Below are 25018 nucleotides of genomic sequence, written 5' to 3' on the forward strand. Positions count from 1 at the left end.
GGATGGAGGGGAGCTATGGGGGGAAAAAAGAGGAACAATTGTAATAATCTGAACAATAAAGATTTATAAAAAGAAAAAAAAAGGATCCTGACATCATCTATACTAACAATAGAAGAATATGCAAATTGTCCAGGACACCGTCACAGTAACAGCAATGACCAGCAGGCTACCTGGGGCGACCAGGCCGACAGTGGGGTTAGTGAGGGATGACCAAACGACTGAACAGCAGGCTGTGTGGGGCGACCAGGTCGGCAGAGGGGGGCAGTTGGGGCAACCAGGCTGGCAGGGGGGGTCAGTAAGAGGTGACCAGGCCAGCGGAGGGCAGTTAGAGGAGACTAGGTCAGCAGAGGGGGGCTGTTGGGGGCAACCAGGCCGGCAGGGGGGATAGTAAGGGGTGATCAGGCTGGCAGGCAAGTGAGCAGTTAGGAGCCAGTGGTCCTGGATTGTGAGAGGGATCCCGGATTGGAGAGGGTGCAGGCTGGGCTGAGGGGACCACCCCCTCCTCCCCCGTGCACGAATTTCATGCACTGGGCCTCTAGTTACTTAATAAAAAATATCTAAGCAAATAAATAATTTGAAATATATATATATTTCCTTTTATTCTCAAACAGAAATTTGGGAAAGTACAATAATTCCTTCAAGAACCAGTGGTTCAGTGCATTGTTACAATTAGATTCAGATTGTTATATTTAAGCATCACTCCAAAAGTGGGTATAAGCCATCACTATAACAGTTTATATAGCTGAGAATTCAGATATCAATTAAAATTTTCTAACAAGAACCTACTACTTTCCTGCGACAAATAGGACAAGTAGAGTTGTCAGACAGCCAGCGATCAATACAGTGCACATGATATTCATGGGAGCAAGGCAGTATGCGAAGCTTGTTGCCTTCTGTGTACTCTGTAATACAAATGATACACACTTTCAATGTATCATTTTTAGCAAAAGGTCTTATAGCCAAGTTGTCAATCTCTGCTTTGCTGAGCCCTGTAGGATGGTTATCATTATAATTCAAGAGAAAAAATTGATCAAGGGAGGCCCAAGAGTCACTTTCATCTGACGTTATTGGGGTCATAGATCTACTGTCACTCCAGGTTTCTGATGAGTGTGGTGAGAATCTTCTTTCATCACTGCCTTCAGAGAACAGTGTGCTGATTTCTGAATTTTCATCACTGAAGGAGCTGGAACTGGACATCGGACTGAAGCTGGAACTGGACATCAGACTGGAGCTGGAATTCGACATCAGACTGGAGCTGGAACTGGACATCAGACTGGAACTGGAATTGGACATCAGACTGAAACTGGAACTGGATGTGTAACTGGAGTTTGAACTAGAAGTCAATGTGGAATGTAAACAGGAATCACAGCTAGAATTTGAGTTGGAACTAAAACTTCTGCCATGAGAACTATCTCTTCCATTGGGTGACTCTGCCCTTTCCATGTATCGACTTGGGGCTGACTGCCTAGGCTCTAAATCACTCTCACTGTCCATAAGATTACTTGAGTCACTAAAATATGTCACTGTCTGCCTTAATGTGCTTTGAATTGCACCAGATATTGTATCACTTATACCTGTACTTAAAATTCTACAAATGGGAATTCCAATGGTACTAACATAAGCTCTCATATCTGCCTGTTCATAATATGAAAACATATGCCTAAGTTCTCCTTGTTCACTTTCTAAAGTGACCCTGTTATTTGGTATCTCAGATGTTATTTGAGTTCTACTAGTTATGCTGTCTCTCTCAGAATATGCTACAGGATGAACTTGTCCTACTGCACAACAGAGGCATATTGTTGGATATATCTGTCTCAATCCATAAGATTCACCATCACCAGTTGTGTCTGGAGAAGATTCTCCTTGAACAGCATTCCTTGTCCCAGACGTTGCAAAAAGATGCCTATGTTGCAATTCAAGTGCAGCTGTTCGCTGTCTCGATGTTTCTTGGTGCCCAGATCTAAAAGCTCTCTCAGTCTCACTTACGAAAGGCTGCTCAAAAGTTGGAGATGATGCACTGTGGTGGAATCTTTGTAAAAGTTCACCCAGTGAACGTGGAGGTGACCTACTTTCAGTTCTTGCTCTGGTTCTACTGTGGTCTGGGCTTCTGCTTCTTGCTCTTTTCTGACCTCTAGTAGGTGGGACTTTTACTGATGGCCCTGGTGTACCTTGTTCTGATTTAGATGGCCTTGTAAATCTTGATTCAGATGGTGCGTTTTCCACGTGACTGTGGCTATTTTCCACATTTTCTCTTCTGGGAAGTCTTGTAGATGGTGCATATTTATTCTCTGCACTTGGACTGCCAGAACTGAATCTGAAATCACGGTGTGGATTAGCCTGGCTCACTTCTCTCCAAGGTTGGTGTTCTCCTTGCCCACATATCACATTTTTAGTTTGCTCAACAGAGTTCAGCTGGTCTCTTATAGAGCCACTCTTTGGAGATGATTGACTATGATGAGGACTTTGTGAAATTTGATCCAATGAACGTGGAGGTGACCTACTTTTAGTTCTTGCTCTGGTTCTACTGTGGTCTGGGCTTCTGCTTCTTGCTCTTTTCTGACCTCTGGTAGGTGGGACTTTTATTGATGCCCTTGTTATACTTTGTTCTGATTTAGATGGTCTTGTAAATCTTGATTCAGATGGTGCGTTTTCCACATGACTGTGGCTATTTTCCACGTTTTCTCTTCTGGGAAGTCTTGTAGATGGTGCATATTTATTCTCTGCACTTGGACTGCCAGAACTGAATCTGAAATCACGGTGTGGATTAGCCTGGCTCACTTCTCTCCAAGGTTGGTGTTCTCCTTGCCCACATATCACATTTTTAGTTTGCTCAAAAGAGTTAAGCTGGTCTCTTACAGAGCCACTCTTTGGAGATGATTGACTATGATGAGGGCTTTGTGAAATTAGACCCAATGAACGTGGAGGTGACCTACTTTCAGTTCTTGCTCTGGTTCTACTGTGGTCTGGACTTCTGCTTCTTGCTCTTTTCTGACCTCTGGGAGGTGGGACTTTTATTGCTGGCCTTGGTGTACTTTGTTCTGATTTAGATGGTCTTGTAAATCTTGATTCAGATGGTGCGTTTTCCACGTGACTGTGGCTATTTTCCATATTTTCTCTTCTGGGAAGTCTTGTAGATGGTGCATATTTATTCTCTGCACTTGGACTTCGAGAACTGAATCTGAAATCACAGTGTGGATTAGCCTGGCTCACTTCTCTCCAAGGTTGGTGTTTTCTCTGCCCACATATCACATTTTTAGTTTGCTCAACAGAGTTAAGCTGGTCTCTTATAGAGCCACTCTTTGTAGATGATTGACTATGATGAGGACTTTGTGAAAGTGGATGCAGTGAACGTGGAGGTGACCTACTTTCATCTCTTGCTCTGGTTCTACTGTGGTCTGGGCTTCTGCTTCTTGCTCTTTTCTGACCTCTGGTAGGTGGGACTTTTATTGATGGCCTTGGTGTACTTTGTTCTGATTTAGATGGTCTTATAAATCGTGATTCAGATGGTGGATTTTCCATGTGATTGTGACCATTTGCCACACTTTGTCCTCTGGGAAATCTTGTAGATGGTGCATATTTACTCTCTACACTTGAACTGCCCGAACTGAATCTGAAATCACTGGGAGGATTAACTTGGCTCACTTCTCTCCAAGGTTGGGGTTCTCTTTGCCCACTTGTCACATTTTCAGTTGGTTCAAAAGAGATAAGCCAGTCTATTAAAGAGTCACTGCTAGACACATCATCTGCAGAATTTCCTTCACCTGTTAACAAAAAAGTGGGGAGCACAGAAAGGAAATACCAAGATCAGAGCCATCATAGGATAGCACTCTGAAACGTTGTTTCAAAAACAAACTAAAATGATGATAAATACTCATATCTTGTAAACGAATTTTACATTTATAGAATTAATATTTTGTAAACCACGCCGCAAATTGAAAGTTTCAATTCTATCTGAAAGATAGAGATAATCCTAGATAACTTTAGGGTATTGTTTTATTAAAAATGAATGTGGAGGAGTTCTATTTTTAATAGTTCATCATATACATATCCTGAGAGAGGAATGTCAAGTGACAACAGTTTTTTCACTCCACTGTCAAAATTTACTAATGCAATTAAACAAGACAAATACCAGTTAAGATACAGTGCTTGCTATTTTTCTTCAGTTTACATTATTATGTAATTCTCATTAGTCCACATTACTTCTAGGCTTTTGACTTAAGTGCTTTTGGTAATATATAAAGTTGTTTTAAAATATAAGACTCTTATAGCCATTACCCAAATATAAAGAAGGTTTATAGGTTTAAAAGTATTGGAATACTTATTAATGTTACCAGTATTTTGAATTGACATGAAATTGAAGGTTAGATAAATGAGTAGACTAAACCTAGCATAGTGCATATAGGATCATGTTCAAGAACCAAACTATTTCAGTATCCTTTTCATTACATAGTAAAAGTCTCTACTTCACACTGGGAGAGAACCACCAGCCCTGAGGTTAGAGCAGGGTTTTTCAACCTTAACACTACTGACATTTTGGCACTATACAATTCTTTAGGGAGCTATCCTGTGCATTGTGGAATGCTGGGCAGCATTCCTAGCCACTGCCCACAGGATGCCAAAAATATATTTAGATGTTGTAAAATGCCCCCAATTGAAAAATACTTGATTAGAATATGAAATACTTGTTTTTTGCTGGTGAGGAAGTCATATGTCTATATAGAAAAAAATAATTCAGGTAGAAGGAGGAATTTTCCATTGAGGTGGAAAACCAAGGAAAACATCAATAGGCTATTTCATAAATAAAACCACCCAAATGTGAATGTGAATGGGGGTGGGGGGTGGGGGAGTCCTTGACATTCTCACCAAAAATGAGTAAATGCTAGGTTTGTGATTTGTTTGTTTGTTTTTTGAGAAGTTACTTAGCACCAAATTAATTTGTGCCACTCTGTATAATCTCTGGTTGACATTCACTGTTATGAAGTTCCTTATCCATCCCATCCTATTCCCCTCACAAAGTATACCTGTATTTTCACCTGAGTTGCCCAGTAGGTTTTCTTTAACTAGGTGAAGTCTTCTCCGCAACTCTTCTTCTGTACTTTCACCTGGGTTGCCTAGCAAATTGTTACCCTTCATAAGCTTGTACTCGTCTTCACTCAGGTTATTCACAAATCGATAGAAATCCCGAGCTAATCGGTTCGTCTGACTTCTGCGCTGCGCCGCAGATTCATCTCCATCATCGCCAGAATCTGAGTTTTCCATCTTGATGAACAAGTGGAAAATTATCAGACTCTTACAAAATGATGGTGATACACAAACAAACACTTCCTGCTTCGGTGTCAGGATACGACTCAGTCGATCCCCTGATCCACCTCAGCTTATGTTTCTCTCACCTCTCCTACTGCTACAGTTATGCAGCTGCTGGTGAGTCAACTGTTGAGACCCACCTTTATACCAAGCATTCTAGTCATTGTTGCCTAGGCAACCATGATCTTCGCCATTGTTACCAAATTGGGACCTCATTCAGGTTAGGTTTCATTTCAGTCCAAACCAGCAAATGTTGACAAGGGCTTATTGTGTACCCAGCCCAGTCCTTCACCTCCTTTAACCCACATGAACCTACTCTCAGGCTTTCGGGAGGCTTTTCAGGCTCTGATAAGCTCTAGTTATTTGTATGTTAAATTATAGACCCCAGATGCAGCTAGTTACAGTATATATGACAGCCTCTTTCAAATGCCATTCTGCCCTAGCCGGTTTGGCTCAGTGGATAGAGTGTTAGTCTGCAGACCAAAGGGTCCCGCGTTCCATTCTGATCAAGGGCACGGACCTCAGTTGCAGCCTGGGCCCTGGTCAGGGCACGTGCAGGTGGCAACCGATTCATGTGTTTCTCTCTTTCTTTCCCTCTCTCTTCCACTCTCTCTAAAAATCAATGGAAAAATACCTCGGGTGAGGGTTAAAAAACAATGCCTTGCCAAAGTCATCCTAGTGCAACAGTTTTCATTTTCAGGTGCCACGGGATTTCTGTCTTTTCTCCTCATAATTCCTTAAATCATAGATACTCACTGAGAAAGCCCACATCATTTTATATTTCACCAGGGCCATAGCTGACTGTTCAACTGGGTCCTCTCCCTTTTATAAAGCCTTCATCTTGTATTACACAACTCTTCTGTTGTGGATGGCGGTGGGGTTCTTGTGGTGTCACGAGGAAAAGCATTTCCAGGGACCCTCAAGAAAGGATGAAGTCTGATGGCAAAATTTATTCAGGAAGCAAAATTAAAGAAGTTCCCCAATGTTCCATCTCTGTCCATCTTGCCATGGAAAACCAGGGCCAGAAATAGAGTCTATGTCCAGAGGTTCTGTGCCATATTAAAGCTTTTCAGTCCAGCATTCGGCTAACTTAGCTTGTGTTCCAGGCTGCAATCCATTGCTGTGCTGTGGTATCCAGGCTCCCACCGGGGGCCTGTGTTTGGAGTCTGCATGGCTCAAGACCATATGACTATGGAGAGAGAACAGGCGAGTGCGTGGAACAAGCATGGGCCACGAGCAAAAGAGAGAGAGCTTTGCTCACCTGGAATTCGGTATGCTCAGGCTTGGGAGGAACCAGAGCTTTTCAAAATAACCAGTCAGCTCCCAGGTTAGATTGACGGGCCTCTATGGTCGAGCAACGCCCCTGTGCCATTTTTCCTTTTACTGAGCATGTCCCTATCGCCCCATGCTCCCTCCTACAAACACACAATCTAGTACTGGAGGAGGGGAGTGAGGGGTTTAATCCCTTGAAGGGACAATGCTGCAATTTCTTGGGGTGTCAAGCTGTAGCTTCCTGGTGAAGCAATCAGGCCTCTGCTTCCCAGCTGAACATGCTCAACGATGTCTCCCCCTTTGCTTCCTTTCCCATCAATAACTAGCTGACTATGGTAGCACTTCAAGCTTCTGTTTACAAAAACAAAAACCCAAAACATTAATTACAAATTTGGCTGGTTTTCTCTCATGCAAAGAATCCCTTAAGGAATTCTCCACAAATGCATCCAGTTTCATTTTTTTTCTCATCAGTATTGTAAATATTACTTAAACAAAACTAGCCAGAACATCACAGACACTTTTTAAACAGATCCACAATAGCTATTTTGCCTTCCATAATTCATGCTGACCTTTGCTGATTTTATTCCATGTACGTTAGTGCAGCCAGGATGGCTTGGTAAAAATGATGCTCATTTGCAATCCTATCTGAAGAAGACCTCTAAGAGTTTCTGGACTCATTAATATTACCAGAACTTAACACTTGCTTGGAAATCCTTCATTCAGGTTGTTCGTGGAAGGACAAGATTTGGCTGCTAAATTTGAGACATTATTCCATTTGATTTATTTAATAATTAAATCATCAAACATAAACTGAGTCAGTTACCACCCTAGCCTTCAGAGATATGTTAACTGTTGCAGCAGTCTGTACTCCCAAGTAATTCACAGTCCAGGTGAGGGAGACATCACATGGAAACTATCAAAATGCAATATATGCTGTAATAGATTTATTTATGTAGTATGGTGTAAGTGTGAGAACTGTCTGATGATTATTTAATGGGAGTTGGGAAATGTTCATAGTGATATTACATTTAATTCTGAATCTTTAAATATTATTGTGAGTTTCTACAGATGGAGAGTGGCAGTTGGGTATGTGTTGGTGAAGAGAGACTATGTCAGACAAAGGAATAGACTTAAGAGACCTTGGCTTATTTGGGTAACTGTGGCCACCATTTGGGGGCTGAGGTGGAAATGTTTTGAAATTAATCCCACAAGGAATAATTGACACAGAGTATAAATTGAGGTGTGTTTTTTTTCCCCCTATAAGAAATAGGACACTGGTTAAGATGTTTTATTTTAAGAAAAAACAGTGAATTTTTGGTTTTGCCTGCTTAGCATCCACCTAAAATACTTATGATAATAAGACCCTGATTTTCCTGGGAAAAAACCCAATTCTCCAATCTTAGCCCTGTTTGTTTAGGTTAATTGAATTCATTGTCATGGCTAAAGGAAGAACACATGATGCAGCCATGTCCAATTAACTTATCTCAAATTCCTGGTTATGGTAATTGTTTAAGCATGGGCTGTGACCTAAAGTACATTTAAAAGCTAAATTTGAGATGTTAACTAAAATGAGAAGTCATTTTCACTATGGTTGCTAAGCTGGTAATAGGTAAATATAAAGATGTTCATGGCTATCCTGTGTACATGAGAATGAAGAAAATCAACAAAAAGCGACAGAGGAAAACAAAACAGGAAAAGATCCAGATACATAAGAAAAAAATTGACTTATATGTGAAGCTAGTTGTGCCATAGGATTTTTAGATCTTGTAAACATTGTATTTCATTTTTTTAATATAAGGTTGTGAAGGATTGGGAGGAACCTAATAATTGCAACAGGAGAGTGATATAATCAGTAATCTAATTAGATATCAAAAAGTAATTTTAAACAAATTTTCCATGTAAGACTCATTGGCTGTTGTTTATTCTATGAAATTAGCAAAAATTAGCCCTAGCCTGTTTGGCTCAGTGGATAGAGCATCAGCCTGCAGACTGAAGGGTCTCTGGCTTGATTCCAGTCAAGGGGACATGCCCGGGTTGCGGGCTCAATCCCCAGAAGGGGGGCATGCAGGAGGCGGCCGATCAATAATTCTTTCTCATCATTGATGTTTCTATCTCTCTCCCTCTCCCTTCCTCTCTGAAATCAATAAAAATATTAAAAATGCAAAAATTATAACAGTATCAAGTGTGGTTCTAAATATATGTAGAATATTTAAAACAATTACATAATTAAAAAACAGTTGGTTAATGGGCATATGAAGGTAAAGTTTCTATACTTCACTTAAACTGGTGAAATGACTTAACAGTAAACTAATAAGTTATTCAAATCTAATATAATACCTAGGAAACCACTAAGAAGTTTTACAAAGGGCTACACTAAAAACATTCTAGATAAATCAATATGAAAATTTAAAGAATATTCAATAACCACAAAATGCAATAAAAAGAAAACAAATAAAATGAGAGAGAATAGAAAAAAACACACAAAATAGCAGTCTTAAGTCTAAATATATTAATAATTAGATTACTATAACTGTTCTAAATATACCAATTAAAAGACAACTATTGGTTGAATGGATAAAAATGACCTAACCATAGGCTGTCTAAAAGAAACTCACTTCAAATATAATGATAAAGGCATAATGAAAGTAAAATGATAGGGAAAAAGATATCATGCCAACATTAATAAAAAAAAAAAAGCAGGAATGGACAGATTATTATCAGATAAAGAAGAATTCAGAGCAAAGAAAATCACCAGAGACAGAGGAAGACATTTTATAACGGTAAAATGGTCAATTACCAAAACCACCTAGCAATCCTAAATGTGTAAGCCCCAACAACAAAATTGAATTTATGTGAAGAAAAATTCATAAAACTCAAAGGACAAATAAACAATTCCACCATCATAGTTGGAGATATCAATTTCCCTCTCTCAACAGTTAACAGAACAACTAGAAAGAAAACAAGAATCCTGTATAAAGTAAATAACATCAATCAGTAGGATCTAATCAACATTTATAAAACATTCTACCCAAAGACAGAATACACATTCTTTTTTGAATGTATTTTTATTTATTTCAGAGAGAAGGGGAGAGGGAGAAAGAGATAGAAACCTCAATGATGAGAGAGAATCATTGATCGGCTGCCTCCTGCACACCCCCTACTGGGGATCGAGCCCACAACACAGGCATGTGCCCTGACAGGGAATCAAACTATGACCTCCTGGTTCAGAGATCAACGGTCAACCACTGAGCAACACCAGCTGGGCTACACAGTCTTTTTAAATGTCCATGGAATATACAGATCATATCCTGAGCTATCAACAAACTAAAAGCATTGAAATCATTCAGAATATGTTCTCTAACCACAATGGATTCAAAATATAAGTCAAAATGTAAAGATAACAAAAAAACTTGCAAATACTTGGAAACTAAACAACATACTTCTAATAACCCATTGGTCAGTGAGGAAGTCTTGAAGGAAATTTAAACACACACACACACACACACACACACACACACACACAACACACACAGTGAACTGAATGAATGTGAAGATATAAAATGTCAAAATGCATGGGACACAGCTACATGAGTGCTGAGAGGGAAGTTTATAGCTCAATGCAAACATTATAAAAGAGGAAAAGTCTCAAATCAATAACCTAAGCTGCCTCTTGAAGATCCTAGAAAAATAAGAGCAAAATAAACCTAAAGCATGCAGAACAGATTAAGTAATCTAATGAACTAAAGTAACAGATTAAAGCAGAATGCTGAATATATTCTCTCACCCAAAAAAGGTTGGTCACAACTATAAGTTGTACTTCTGCCACCCCACAAAATGCAGTTTGTTATTGTGGGTATTAATTTCACTGTTGATATTCAGTTGGTGGATAAAATAAATTTACCATTTCCCAACAATATGTTTGAGCTGAAGTTTTTAATGTCCTTCTATATTTGCTGAAAATAATTTCAAATTTAGTCAGATGCAATAAGAGAAAGGATGGTGAGGGCCTTCCAAAGCAAGCTGTGGGCCCTGCCCATGGGTGAGTACTGCATGGAGACAGGAAGCAAAGGATAGCTTGCCATACCTGAGTGAACACAATGAAATAAACAGTCTCCCTAGTTCTGCTTTTGGAGCATAGTAACTCTACCCACAGGGGAAACAGCCCAGTGAATGTCACACTGGACCATTCCATGCCTTCGAACCAGTCAGCGCAGGAGCTGCTTCTCCTTGCTTGGCTGACACTTACTGAAGTATCTTGAATGCAATAAAAGGAGTCAAGACATCAAAGAGGAGCCCAAGAATTTATCAAAATGTCAATTTATTCCTATTCAATTGTTGCCTGCTTCCAGATCTCTGTGGAAGGCAAGGTACCTTTGAACACCTGACAGCCTTGGACCTGAGCTGAGCCTGCTCTGCTCTCAGTGGTGTTTCAATAGACATAGAGCACTACTGCTCAGAGCTCCCAGCCAGCCTCCATAGGACCAACTTAGCATCTGGTGTGAAGGAAAAGGGTGGAAAGTAATCTGACCTTTCTAACTACTGTCTCCTTGGGAAGTAACTGCATTCATGGCATACGACCCAGGGGTGGTTCTGCTCAGGTACCCATTAGAAACAAAGGAAGCAAGGAAGAACCATCTATATGTATAAAAGCCTAAGTGGCTGAATGACCAGTCGACCAGTCACTATGACATGCACTGACCACCAGGGGACAGATGCTCAATGCACAGGATCGGGCTCCCTCCTGTCTGGATCAGGACTGTGGGGATCCGGCCGAAACTGGCTATCCAACATCCCCCGAGAGGTCCTGGATTTCGAGAGGGGGCAGGCCAGGCTGAGGGACCCCAGCGGTGCTCGAATCAGTGCACTGGGCCTCTAGTATTCAAAAAAAGTTTTAAGTACAAGATTACATTTTTAGCTCTTGTGTTGATTATTTTCTAGGAAGGAGCACAGAGATCTTTTTTCCTCTGGAGAAAGAGAGAGTGTTATGTGATGGTTACTGGAGCTTCTAAAACATTAGATTAATCCCTTCTGCTTTAGGGAGTCCCAAGTTAACAGGTTGAAGTCTACTATCCAACACTACTCACTCACGAGAAGGAGGTCAGAAACTCCTGCTCTGCGGGAATAGTAGGAAATGGCAATAACTTTCCCATCACCCCCTGCCCAAGAAATATATGGCGCCATCACAATTAATGAGCCATGTCTAAGAAACAAAAACTAGATGCAAGCAAAGCCAGAAGAAACAACATATAAATAGGCCAAAACTAAAATTCTGGATTCAATTACTATATTTTTTTAGAAGTCCATAAATATTCATTTGACCAAAGAGAATCATTTGGCTTAAAACACTGAACACTTTGCTTAATATTGAACGTGAGTGGAAAAGACTCCTTTGGGAGACAGTTGAAAGCAGCTAATTGTAACAGCTACTTCCACATCCCAGCCTCTTCACAATAAGGATAAAACAAGAGTATACACAGAGCATCTTAAATTTCTTTAAAACAAGGTACCAAAAAGGTAAGACTATCATTTTAAATACATATTTTGTTTGCCTAGATTTAACAAATATTCCATTAGTTAATATGCTTCAGGCTACAAGTAACAAAATAAGTGGGGGGAAATCACTTTAAACAAGAAGGGGATGTACTCTATCACATAACTAAATGTCTAGAGGAGAGCATACTCCAAACAAAGCAGCATAACGACTCCAGTTTCATATCTTTATGATTCTCTTGACTCTGTCTTCTGCAATGTTTTGGTTCTGTCCACAGATAGACTACCCCATAATCTCAAAATACCTGCCAGTAACAATGGACACAAGGCACTTTAAAAAAAATGTTTATTTCAAGAAAAAGAAAACCTCTCCCTTGACCATGGAAAAAGAAAGTATTTCTCTTTAGTCTAATTGGGATCAATTTGAGTCACATGCCTCCTTCTGTGTACTTATGTGGAATGAGACTACAAGAGGTTACACTTGGAAAGGCTAAGTGATTTGTTCAGTATTATGAAAGGAACATTAGGGAGGGTGAAAAGGGAGCCAACAAAAAGAAAAAGTATTCATACATACGACTCAGCATGTGGGTATTTTCTATATATTTGCTAAAATAATAATTTTAAAAACGACATTTGACCTCCTCATCCTGGTATTTTGATTTATGACTTACAACTAATATTAAAACAAAGTGACCTTGCATTGAAAACATTTGCTCAGATTCGAAGAGGAACTTTATTTAGTATAATATCATGAAATTAAAACCTCGTATTGGTGAAATTCAATAATAAGTATGAGACTTTGAAATAATATTCTACTGGATTATTGAAAGCCTGTTTAATTTCTTGCCACCAGACGTTCAGTTTCTGCCCTGAAGTCCTCCTGCTGCTTAAAAATATATATGAAACCAAGAGTGAAAGGGTTGTCTCCAACATTTTGTTCAATATAAATAAAGGGTGTTTTTAGAAAATCCTTTTAATGCCATAATCTGACCTAATTTTTAATTTTTAAACTCCTTTAAGTAATAGTAATAATATTTGCTTACCTAGAGTAATTTTATAAGAATTCATTAATCTTCTAAAATGCTTTGATAGGTTAAAATAAAAGGCCCCTTACAGTATGACCAGTTTCAGTTATTATTTAATTAAATTTCAAATGGCAGTTTGTTATGCATCAAAGTAAAACATTTTGCTCATTGCTGCCACTTCTAAAGTTTTTGCTCCTCTCTAAGAGTTCGTGTTACCATTTTAATTATTACCATTAAACATGTTGTAAAATCCCAGTGGAGAGCACTATTCAGATCTGTGATAGTGAACTACTAAATTCCTTTCGACTTACTTCACTTGGTCTCTGGGTAATTTCGTTAAAATAAACTACTATAGCAAGAAAAGTTGCTAGTCTGATTTTACAGCCATATGACAACTGTTGTCTGATCCGGTTACTGTCTGGTTTAGAAATATTTTTGACAGACTTCCCTTGAAACTTTTTTTCTAAGAGACTGTTTCTCGGTGGTCATTTACCTGCAGTAAGAGGGGCAGTACCAGCTGGACCAACAGACAGAAAGTCTTGCTTACTTTTATTGACAACTAGATTGTCACTAATTACACTAATATTTCCTTGATGTTTCTTTTGCCCAAGCAGCTGGGGTATTTCATATTTAACTATCGTTTCTCAACAGGAGATACATCTCACTAACATACCCAGCTCAAATCAAATTGTTTATACTTTCAAAAGAAACAAATGTGAAGATAGCTTCTAGAGTATATAAAAAGGAATTAGTTTATTTTTCTTTGAGAAAGTATTCTACCTTTAACAGAAAACTTTTAAAATAGGGCTTTGAACCTATTCAAAGAAAAGGCAATTGTATTGGCAAACACTAACTTCAAAGTTTCATGGAAAACATCTGTTAGCATAAAATTCTCTAATTGTGGCAAGTAGTTTTAACTTTATCAATTAGGATTGGGTTTGGCTGCATATAAAAGAAATTGATTGTGTCAATGTAGGTTTATCCTTGGAGGAGGAGGAGGAGAAGGAGGAGGAGGGTAAAGGGTGGGGGAGGAGGAGGAGGAGGAGAAAGGGAGGGGGAGGAGGAGGAGGAGGAGGAAAAAGGGAGGGAGGGTGAGGGGAGGAGAGGGGGAGGAGGAGGGGAAGGGAGGGAAGGAGGAGAAGGAGGAAGAAGGGGAGGAGGAGGAGGGGGAGGAGAAGAAGGAGTGGGAGAAGGAGAAGAAGGAGGTCGCCATCCTCTAGAGTCTAGACTACCTCATGGTCTACAATGGGCTGCTAGGGTTCCACTCATCACATTCAACTCCAGGGAATAGGAAGGAAGGGGGTAGGGGAAAAAAATGGCCATCATCAAGCTAAGCCGGCTTCTTTAAGCAGCCTTTCCAGAAGTCCCTTGTAACACTTTCATAGCATTGGCTATAACTACATCATATACTTTTCACTGCACAGACACTGGGAAATGGATTCTCTTTTTCTGGCACATTACTGTTCAGAATAAAATCAGGGTTCTGTTACTAAAAAGAAGAGATGAGATATTGGGTGGCAATTCACAGTTTGTACCACATTTCCATTATGTGGTGCTTTTGTAGGAAATTTCATGTAGCCATTAAAAATAATGAATGAGAGCTATGCTAATTACCCAAGGATTGTTGGGTGAAAAAAGAAAAGTGAATAGAAGTGATAAAATATGGTTCGATTTTTAAAATAATATAGGGTGACAAAAATCTCTACATATATATGCATATACATATGCAAATGATAAACAGTTGACTCTTGAACAACACAGGTTTAAACTGCGTGGGTATACTTATATGTGGATTTTTTTCAGTAAATACACAGTCAGCCCTCTTTTTCCCCAGGTTTCTAATTCCAGGACTCAACCAACCATGGATCAAAACCAGCATTTTCCATCTGCATTTGGGAATCCACACGTTTGCAGAGGCGAGTGTGTGCAATTGTTCTACATCATTTTATATAAGGGACTTGAGCATCTGCAGATTTTGGTATCTGAAGGGGGTTGGGGAGTCTCCTGTGGATACCAAGGGACAATCATAATTAAGATTTTGAGGATTCAAAAATTATACACAGATTTTCAACTGTGTGGGAGTTGGAACCCCTAACCCCCAGTTGTTCAAGGGTCAACTGTATAAGTAAATGAATATGGAAAAATACACAGTAGGTTGTCAACATGTGTTATTTGGGCAACGGGAGAACAGATGAATATCTTTGTGCTGTTCCATTGTTCTACTTGTTATAATAGGCATGTGTTATTTTTGTAATTTGTAGTTGTTTTAAAAGATTTATTTACAGAAGTATTTTATTTAGAGAGTGTACTAGCTAGATAACATTAGGAAGAACATTGCTTTTTTTTGAGTTAATGAATGTTAAGTATAAATACTTAAATGTTTATAAGTATTTAAATATAATGTAAGGCAGAATAATATCACAATATATATCTTTGCTGAATTATCTAGTATTCTAGCATTTATGAAATTAAACAAATAAACTTCATGAATTGAATTTATTGTTTACAAATAGGTAAATGACATTTAGGCCATGAATCTTTCATGAAAAAGTCTTGTTTGGGAATTAGTCACACCTTACAGGAATAAGTCATTCTCATGTCAACTTGGCTTCATCAAAATTTCATGAAGAAAAACCTTCGAAATCATGTACAACAACATCACATTATAAATTATATTTTATCCAGACATAATAAAGAATATGAAGAGTATGAAAAAATAAAGAACAAAAGTCAATCCCCTACCTACCTAGCTGACCATCTGTTTGGCATAGAAAATGTCCTGTGTAGTGACCTGAGAAAAGAACTAGCAGCTATTAATCCTGAGACATTATTGATCCTGTGCCATAAGGCAAACAAACAAACAAACTAACTTTTTAATAATAATATTATAATAATTTCAAAGTAAAATCTCAGATTTAAACTTATATCCAAATACATCATCTAATAATGGCCATATTTGGTTTCTGCCTTGGTTGTGGTCATACTAGGTTATTTGGCATCAGGCCAAAAAGTGTTCAGTGGACCACTTAATAAACATATTATATTAGATAAACAATGATGCTTTACTGAAAGCGGTCATTCAGAAACACTAATATACATAATAATGACTTGGGGAAATTGTAAATAAATGTCGCTTCCTCTCTAAATAGTATTCCTCTCCCTCAATACTTATTCTGAATCAGAAATGGGCATTTTAGCCCTAGCTGGTTTGGCTCAGTGGATTAGGGTTAGGGTCCCGGGTTCAATTCCGGTCAAGGGCATGTACCTTGGTTGTAGGCTCCTCCCTGGCCCAGGCTTTGGCGAGGGCGTGTGCAGGTGGCAACCAATCAATGTGTTTCTCTCACATTGATATTTCTCTGTCTTTCCCTCTCTTTCACTCTCCCTAAAAGATCATTGGAAAAATATCCTTGGGTGAGGATTAACAAAAAAAAAAAAAAAAAAAAAAAGATAAAGAAAAGAAAAGGAAGGAAAGAAATAAAGAAATGGGCATTTTAAACCAGCACACCAAGATCTTTTTCTGCCTGTCTCAGGATCACGTTTTGAGAAACACTGATATAATAGAAAACTGTTTGAAACTTGATCTTCACCCTTATACACTGTCTTCATGTTTGCAAAATAAGGGTCAGGTGTGCAAATGGCACTGTTATAAACATAGAGCTTGAAAAAGTTATGCTCTAGTTTAGTAAATTTTTAAAAACTAGAATATGACTCAAATTCTTAGTCCTGGACCACATTTTTCTCAGTAGTGAAATATGGCCAATGTGATGGAGCTGGAAGATAAATCTGTGAGCCTATTTTTATAAATGTTTTAACTGTTTTTCAGGGCTGGAGTGGTATGATTTCTGTGGTGGATGTATAGTTAGAATGGGGGTTTGGCACACAGGAATAAAGAGGGGATTCAGATTGGAAAGTAGTGAGTAATTATACTCAAGAACCACAAGCCCAATCCTATAATAACTCTTCATGGCTTCCAATTCCTAAATTTATTTTCTGTTAAATGAAAGCAGTCATCTAAGTGATGTTGTGCTGGGAATCAGGACATTATAGAATATCTTAGTTCCAATTCCATAAATCTATATCTTCAAATAAAACCCCCAAGTACAAATAATACATCTCAATCACTTTGTAAATCATTTTTCTGTGTTGGTTCTTTCTCTCCATCTTTAGCCAAAACTTAGAGCTGGGACAGATTCCAGGTGAGGACAAAACTGCAAAATTCTATACTCCCCATTCTTTGGTTATTTTGCCATGAACTGAATCGGATACTTGGCAATTAGCCACGGGGGAACTCAAATTTTTCTAATTCACTCTCTTCATTAATCAAGTCGACCAAGTAATTTCTAAACACTCCGTCAGCTCTGTACCTTCCTGTTACTAGCCCAGTATGTAGTCTTCCTGCCTCAGAAACTATAGACATAAAAAGGGTTCTTAAGCCCTAACGGGTTTGGCTCAGTGGATAGAGCATCAGCCTGCGGACTGAAGGGTCCCATGTTCGATTCCGGTCAAGGGCATGTACCTCGGTTGTGTGCACATCCCCAGTAAGGGGTGTGCAGGAGACAGCTGATTGATGTTTCTCTCTCATGGATGTTTCTAACTCTCTATCCCTCTCCCTTCCTCTCTGTAAAGAAATCAATAAAATATATTTTTTAAAAAGGGGGTTCTAGCCCAGCTGGGTGTAGCTCAGCAGTTGAGCGTCGACCCAGGAACCAAGAGGTTACCGGTTCGATTCCCGGTCAGGGCATATGCCAGGGTTGCGGGCTCAATCCCCAGTGGGGGGCGTGCAGGAGGCAGCGGATCAATGATTCTCTCTCATCATTGATGTTTCTATCTCTCTCTCCCTCTCCCTTCCTCTCTGAAATCAAGAAAAATATATTTAAAAAAAAAAAAAGGGGGGGGGGGGGTTTAAAATCAATCTAGTCCTGCCAACCTATTTGACAGTTTGAAAGCTAAACCCAGCTTTCGTGGGTAGTAGTTAGAAGTCAAATGGGCTTGGGTTAGGACCAGAAAACGAAGCTCTGGATGGTTCCTCCCACCATACCTCATGTGGGCGATTCAGGAGGGTCTTAAGGGGAGGAGGAGATGCAAAAACAGTGGGACTCTGCCCTGACGTTTGGCTCCTGATTGAGGGTAGTTGGGGAGGGGGGGGAGGTCAAGTCACAAGAACATTTGCATTTAAGGGTTCCTGCGATGGTTCTGACACTAAAGAACCACGTGCCCTTTGTAAAGGTATTTAATATTTCATTTCTTTAGAGTAAGATAACGAGTACAAACCTGCGCATAGTTGTCCAATATACTTCCATCCCTTTCCTTGCCTCACTTGGGAATTATAAACATTGAAGAGACGAATATCGGTTAAATTACTCAGACTAGTGCCTGTAACATATTAAGGCTTAATATTACCACGGACTCATTATATGGCCAATCTTTGAAAGGCTGACTGCTTGCCAGGAACGCGCTGAACGCGGTGTAAACTTTTACTCTAGCCCATAACTGCGCATGTGCGTCCCGTCCCCAGTGATCGTCCGGCCCCGGGCCCAAGCTCCGCCCCCGAGGGGCGCCCCTTAAAGCGCGGGCACGTGGGTGAGGCGCGCGCTCGACCGAGGTGAGGTAAAGCGGAGGGCAGGTCGGAGGAGGGAGGCGTTTACTTCCGGGTCCACGGTCGCTTCCTTTCCGGGAGAAGCCGGCACCGCTGGTAGCGGGCAGTGAGGCAGGTGTTTGCGGCCGCCGGGTGGTCCCGTGGCCTCGGTCCGGGGACGCCAGGCATGAAGATCACGAGGCAGAAACATGCGAAGAAGCATCTCGGCTTCTTCCGCAACAATTTCGGAGTCCGCGAGCCGTACCAGATCCTGCTCGACGGTACCTTCTGCCAGGCGGCGCTGCGGGGCCGCATCCAGCTGCGGGAGCAGCTGCCCCGCTACCTCATGGGGGAGACCCAGCTGTGCACCACCAGGTGGGCCCGCTGGCGGGGCGCGGCGGGGACCCGCGGGGCGGCCGCCCACGGGGGGGTGGCCGTCAGGGCTGGCTCTGAGGAGGGAATGTCTACAGTGTAGGCAGAAAGCACCACGTCCCGAAACAGTCGGGATTCCTTAGCCCGGCGATCAAGACCACGTGCTTTCCATAGTCTTTGTCCCAGCCCTACCAGCTGTCATTCTGGGCCAGTTAACCGCTCTGAGCCTGGGATTTGTCATCTGTGAAAAAGAGACCAGAACTGCGTACAATGTCGCCGAAGTATCAAGGGAGGAGGCATAGGGTACACAGAGCATTTGTTGGTGTCTGAAACCTACCCCCTTTTAACTGGTTGCTGTTGCTTGCATGGCTTTTCCTAATTTAAGTAAGTAAAACAATTTCAAGCGTCACAACTGCCCTGCGAGGTAACCTCTTCGATTCCCAAAAAGTTAAGTCAGGACTGGAGGTGAGGAACTTTGCCTAAGGTCATTTGTTTATTCATCGGTCTTTTTGTTTTTGTTAATCCTCACCCTAGCATATTTTTTCATTGATTTTTAGAGAGTGGCAGGGAGTGGGAGAGACACAGAGAGAGAAACATCGATGTGAGACTCACGGAGGGAATAGAACCCAGGACCGTTCAATCCGGGGACCAATGCTCTATCCACTGAGCCAGACCGGCTGGGGCTGGCTATTCATCTGTCTTTTTTTTTAAGTGACCAGCCCTATGCCAAGCACTGCATCAGCCACTGAAGAAAACTTGGTGAACAGGACAAGCTCCCTGCCCTCCAGGCCAAGAAAGTGATGATGTGCTTGGGGGCCAGCTAGCTTCCACACCTTAGGATGGAACCTCGTGGGGGTGGGGAGGAGGGAGTCTGGAATCATGAAGGTTTCATAGAGGACATCACATGTGAGCCCGGCCACCGTTCAGTTCTGAGAGGAGGGACTATTTTGAGTGAAAAGAGATAAGTGAGGATCTTTTGGACAAAGGAATGGAGTTGTGAAGTGCCTGGGAAAGAGATTAGTTGGAAATGAAGTTGGGAAAAAGGTACATGGAGGCTAGATTATGAAGAACTATTATTAAGAAACGTAAGGGTTTTGGGTGTTTTTTTTTTATTGTAGAATGTTACTTTAAAAAATATTTACTTGAAAAAAGAAAGTTAAAATGACCCATAATACCACATCAGTGAGTAGCCACTATTAACACTGTGTATCTTTATAGATACACAGACACAAGAATGTGATCTTACTGTGCATACGGTGTTTGTGGCCTGCTTTTCTCACATAACACTCTGTGAACAGCTTTCCATATTTGGAACTTCTCAAGCAGTGCCTCAGACAGGGTATAGATACCCCAAAATGTTTGATCCCCTTAGCCTTCAGGGCTGCCAGACAAGTCCTTAGTTAACCTGTGCCCCTGAGTTGGTTGCTTGTCCATTTATTACCATGTGGCATAGAAATTGAACATTTTTAATACATTGCTATGACCTAAAAAAACAACAACACAAAAAACGTTGAGAAGTACTGCAGGAAATTGTATTCTATAGCATTTTTTCCTAAATAATTTAACATCTGAAATATTTCATACGCACACAAAAATAGGATCGTATATTGAAATGTCTGTCACCCAGCTTTTGCAATTATTGACATGGACAACCTTGTTTCATTTATCCTCCACCCCTCTTTATTGATAGTTTATTTTAAAGCATATTATGTAGTCAATTTTTGGGTATGTATCATGAAGAGATCAAGAATTCAAACAAGGCACATAAGCTGCATTTGTTTTCTATGTCTCTTAAGGATTTTAAAAACTGTAACAGTTCTCTTCCCCCCTATTTGAAATTTGCTATTTATGGTTTTAAGAAATGAGACCACTTGTTTTTCGGTAGAATGTGTTTGCTGCCACTAGTAGTTAGAAGGTTTACTCATATTCAGGTTTGAAGAAATTTGGAGTTTTTGTAATTTGATGAAGCAGAGCAGCAGAATGCTATCAGACAGGACAACTATCTTTTAGAAAAAATAATTGCAACAATATGAGGGGTTTGTTGGAGAAGCAAGAGAGAAGACAGGCAAACCTGTGTTGTGTTTGTCCCAACAAGAATAATGTGATCCTGAACCTGGAAGGGGGAAAGCAGGAACCTAAGGAGTTCTGCAAGGAGACATTACCGAGATAGATACCAACAGCTGATGGGGTAGGGGTCTGGGGGTCTGGGCAGATAATAAATTCAAAGAGATAGCAAGCCCTGGAGGAAAATAGTTTGACTTTAGATATGGTGAATGAAAAGCTGATGTCAGGACATTTATAGGATTTATTCAATAAATAGTTGGCAATTTGGGCTTGGAACGCAAAATAGAGGTTAAAACTGATGACTATAGAAAGCAAACTCTCTTTTTCTTAAAAAACAAAAACAAAAACACACTCGTGGGGTGACCAAAGGAGTCTGGTGAGGGCTGGCTAGGTTTGAAGAAATCTTTGACTCAATAGTCTTTATTTATTTATTTATTTATTTATTTATTTATTTATTTATATTAGTGTGATGGAAGAAGTGCCTGGGGAGCTTATTAAAATACTCTTATTTGATGCCCCCACAAGAGGTGCAGATTTGGGGATGAGAAACGAACTAGAAATTAATACAATTTAATATTACTGTCATTCTGGTATGAATTGTTTATAGATGACACTTGGAAAAACATTGGCTTATATTAATATGAAAATGCAGAGTGAAAGGAGGTAGTGGTTGTTTTGCAGCAATCTGATGTCTTGAGAATTTTTACTTTTCAGAACTGAAAATATTGTGAGGGTGTACCAATTGGTACTTGAAATAGAAGAACATAGCAGTGTGGTTGGGGCAAGGCATCTATTATCAAACTACTTGGATTCACATTTTAGTTCTACCACTTATTAATTTGAATGTGAGCATATTACTTGAAATCTCTCAAAATAAGATGCTCTGACATCAGGATAATTTGAAAGTAAGCTGCCAAACTTTGTAGGACTGTTTTGAGAATTAGCAAGGATTTATGTAAAGATCAAATAGCATGCTGCCTGGCTTATAATAAATACTCAGTAAATTTTAACTGTTATTATTGTTATTTCTACTTGGTGTATGAATTTTCCAGACATTTTAAGAGTGAAATTGCTACTGTATGATTTGTGGCTATCGTATTAAAAACTCAGATTGTATTGGTATAATTTTAGCTTTTTAAAGTTTGAGTGTTATTTTTTATACTTGCTTTATGTGAACACTTGATATAATCGTGAACCACTAATAACATTTTCTTTTTCAGGTGTGTGTTAAAAGAATTAGAAACATTGGGACAGGACTTATATGGGGCAAAACTGATTGCACAAAAATGCCAGGTTCGAAATTGTTCCCATTTCAAGAATGCAGTGAGTGGATCAGAATGTCTGCTTTCCATGGTTGAAGAGGGAAATCCCCATCATTATTTTGTGGCATCACAGGTGATACTACTTTTAAAACCAGAGTCGATTTTAATCATTTCTAGCCATACTTCATATGGTGCTGTTGATAATCAGAAAAAATTAGTGCAAGTGGTTTGCTCAAGTGCTTCGACTTTTTAAAAATACTAGCTTTTAAGTTAATTTGCAATCAATAAAAGCAGTTGTCATTAGAGAATTTGAGAACTTTAAGCATATTGATTTTCTTCTCAATTACTGAAGTTTCCTTTTTTAAAATAAAAATTTATTGATATACAGATGTGTTGACATGTTTTGAGTTCTTGAAGGGAAGATAAGTACAGCAAAGATTTTGCATTCTATGTTCATGGATGTCTTTTTCCTTGTTCTATATTTCATACTATTTTTTTAAAAGTCATGTTTCATGTTATTTGAGACTGTCCATAAATATGGAACTGCTTCAGGCTTTTAAAAAGACTAGGAGGGAGGAGAAGAGAGACTCTCAGGATGATATTAATGAAGTTCACTTTCATAGAGATTTGCTTAAATATGCTAGCAGAATTATAAAATTACATAATTAGAGGCAAAGCTGAATCTAGAATCTGAGTCAGCTAATTCCTACTTTATTTCTATTACTTCAACCTATGTGAGCATTCTGGAGCGTGATCTTAGAGCAAAGGCAAGGGACACCACCTAACATGTTTACCTTTGCATTGGTTTGTGATTCACGGTCCTAAAACAGCCATTTTCAACCTGTGTGCCCTGGCACATTGTTATGCCGCAAGAAGTTTTAAAATATGCAATACTTGACTATTTAGTCAGGGACACTGACTTCTTTTCCCTTAGATTGTCAAAAATGACAGTAGCCATTCGGTGTGAGTGCCCTGTCTTGAACCTTAAATATATAGGTCATAAAATAGAGTTGCATCTTATTGGTCACATCACATAATAAGGTTGCATCTGATAGGTTAATCTTGGTACCAGAAATTCTTATATATAAGTATAATACCTAATTTTTTTTTTTAAGTCACTTTGGAGCAAAAAGGGCAGGTAATTATTATTATTATTTGTAAATCAATCAATATTATACCTATTCTTTGTTAGATCAGCAAAATATATTTTTTGGTGTGCCACAGAATTTTAGTAATTTATGTGTACCATGATGTATATGAAAAAGGTTGAAGATCGCTGTCCTGGAATATTGATAAATCTAGTTCACATTGTTGCCACTTAACTCTGCTCAATTTTTATGTTTCTCTTCCTTTCTTTATCATAAAATATACTGTGCTCCCAATAGTGAGGCATACTAATTTGAAAAATAAAACCTGTGATTTCTTTTATTTTTCATATAACCCTCTTGAAGTTCTTAGAAACCTGTCTAAGACACCTCATTTAACTGGCATACTTGAACTAACTAATTCTTTTTTTCTTTTTAATAGGATCAGAATTTATCTATGAAAGTAAAGAAAAGGCCTGGAGTTCCTCTTATGTTTATTATTCAGAACACTATTGTCTTGGACAAACCTTCTCCCAAAACAATTGCCTTTGTTAAAGCAGTAGAGTCAGGTCAGCTTGTCTCAGTTCATGAGAAGCAAAGTATCAAGCAACTCAAAGAGGAACAGGGTTTAGTGAAAAACCCTGAACAGAGAAGAAGAAAAAAGCGCAAGAAGATAAGTGGCCCCAACCCCCTTAGCTGTTTGAAGAAAAAGAAAAAAGCACAGGATACAAAACCATCTTGCTCTGAAAAGAAAAGAAAAAGAAAAAGAATCCGGAACAGATCAACCTCAAAAGTACTTTCTGGAATGGAGAATGCAGAAGGATAAGGAATCCTTTGGATACTTTGAATGACATTCAAATGAGAAAAGTAGATTTCTTTTTAAAACTGTGGAAGTACTTAAAATAAAGAAAGGCCACACAAAAAACTAAACTTATTTTTGTAAATGAATATTGATCCATAAGCCTTTGCCTAAAATTGTAAATAAAAAACAAAACAATGAATGGGTTTAAGTGTGACAGTGTTCACTTTTCTTACTCTGATTTTGGAGAGTGTTCATTGATGTAAAACTTGTTTCTTTCTCACCATCACCCCTCACCCCACAACATTATATGCAAGTAGTTTTAAAAATCAAATAGTGTCAAAAGGCTTGTGACAAAAAAGCAATCCTCTTTCACATTCACAGAGGAAACTCTCTTTCAACTCATGTAGGGGTTATAGAATTTACCTTTTATATTTCCAAATAATATAAATTTGTTGCTACATTTTAATCCATCCATTATTGACTTTCTACTAGAAAAATTGAAATTTTGCTTGCTTTGCTTACTTCCCCATTTTCCAATATAGTAATATTTCAGTCTTTATACATCCTAAGTTCAGTATTTTTACTATGATGACTATAAAGCACTAAACCAAGTAGCATGCTATGATTAAATTTCTTATACTGCTTTTTTGTTATTCCAGAAGTTCATAATGGCCTCATTTCTTTTTAGCATCTGACTTGATCTTGCCAAATATTCTAATAACTCTAAAGGGCCTCATAGTACAATTTTTTCATGTGGTAATATCAGG

At 39.2% G+C, this 25018-nt stretch overlaps 2 protein-coding genes across 2 annotated transcripts; one reads left to right on the forward strand and one right to left on the reverse strand.

The window, feature by feature from the left end:
• Positions 1–771: 771 nt before the first annotated feature.
• On the reverse strand, positions 772–5259 carry LOC307114108 (E3 ubiquitin-protein ligase RLIM-like; the record flags this gene model as incomplete). The annotated part of the gene is made up of 3 exons (XM_079796307.1): positions 772–2174; positions 3582–3761; positions 5022–5259. The coding sequence occupies 3 exons, from the start codon at positions 5257–5259 to the stop codon at positions 772–774; spliced, it is 1821 nt and encodes a 606-aa protein (XP_079652433.1).
• A 13496-nt stretch (positions 5260–18755) lies between these two features.
• On the forward strand, positions 18756–24413 carry UTP23 (UTP23 small subunit processome component). The gene is made up of 3 exons (XM_079796369.1): positions 18756–19041; positions 22323–22497; positions 23892–24413. The coding sequence occupies exons 1-3, from the start codon at positions 18854–18856 to the stop codon at positions 24273–24275; spliced, it is 747 nt and encodes a 248-aa protein (XP_079652495.1). The 5' UTR covers positions 18756–18853; the 3' UTR covers positions 24276–24413.
• The last annotated feature ends 605 nt before the right edge of the window (positions 24414–25018 follow it).

This window comes from Cnephaeus nilssonii, assembly GCF_951640355.1.
Source record: "Cnephaeus nilssonii genome assembly, chromosome: 18".
NCBI classification, from domain to species: Eukaryota; Metazoa; Chordata; class Mammalia; order Chiroptera; family Vespertilionidae; genus Cnephaeus; species Cnephaeus nilssonii.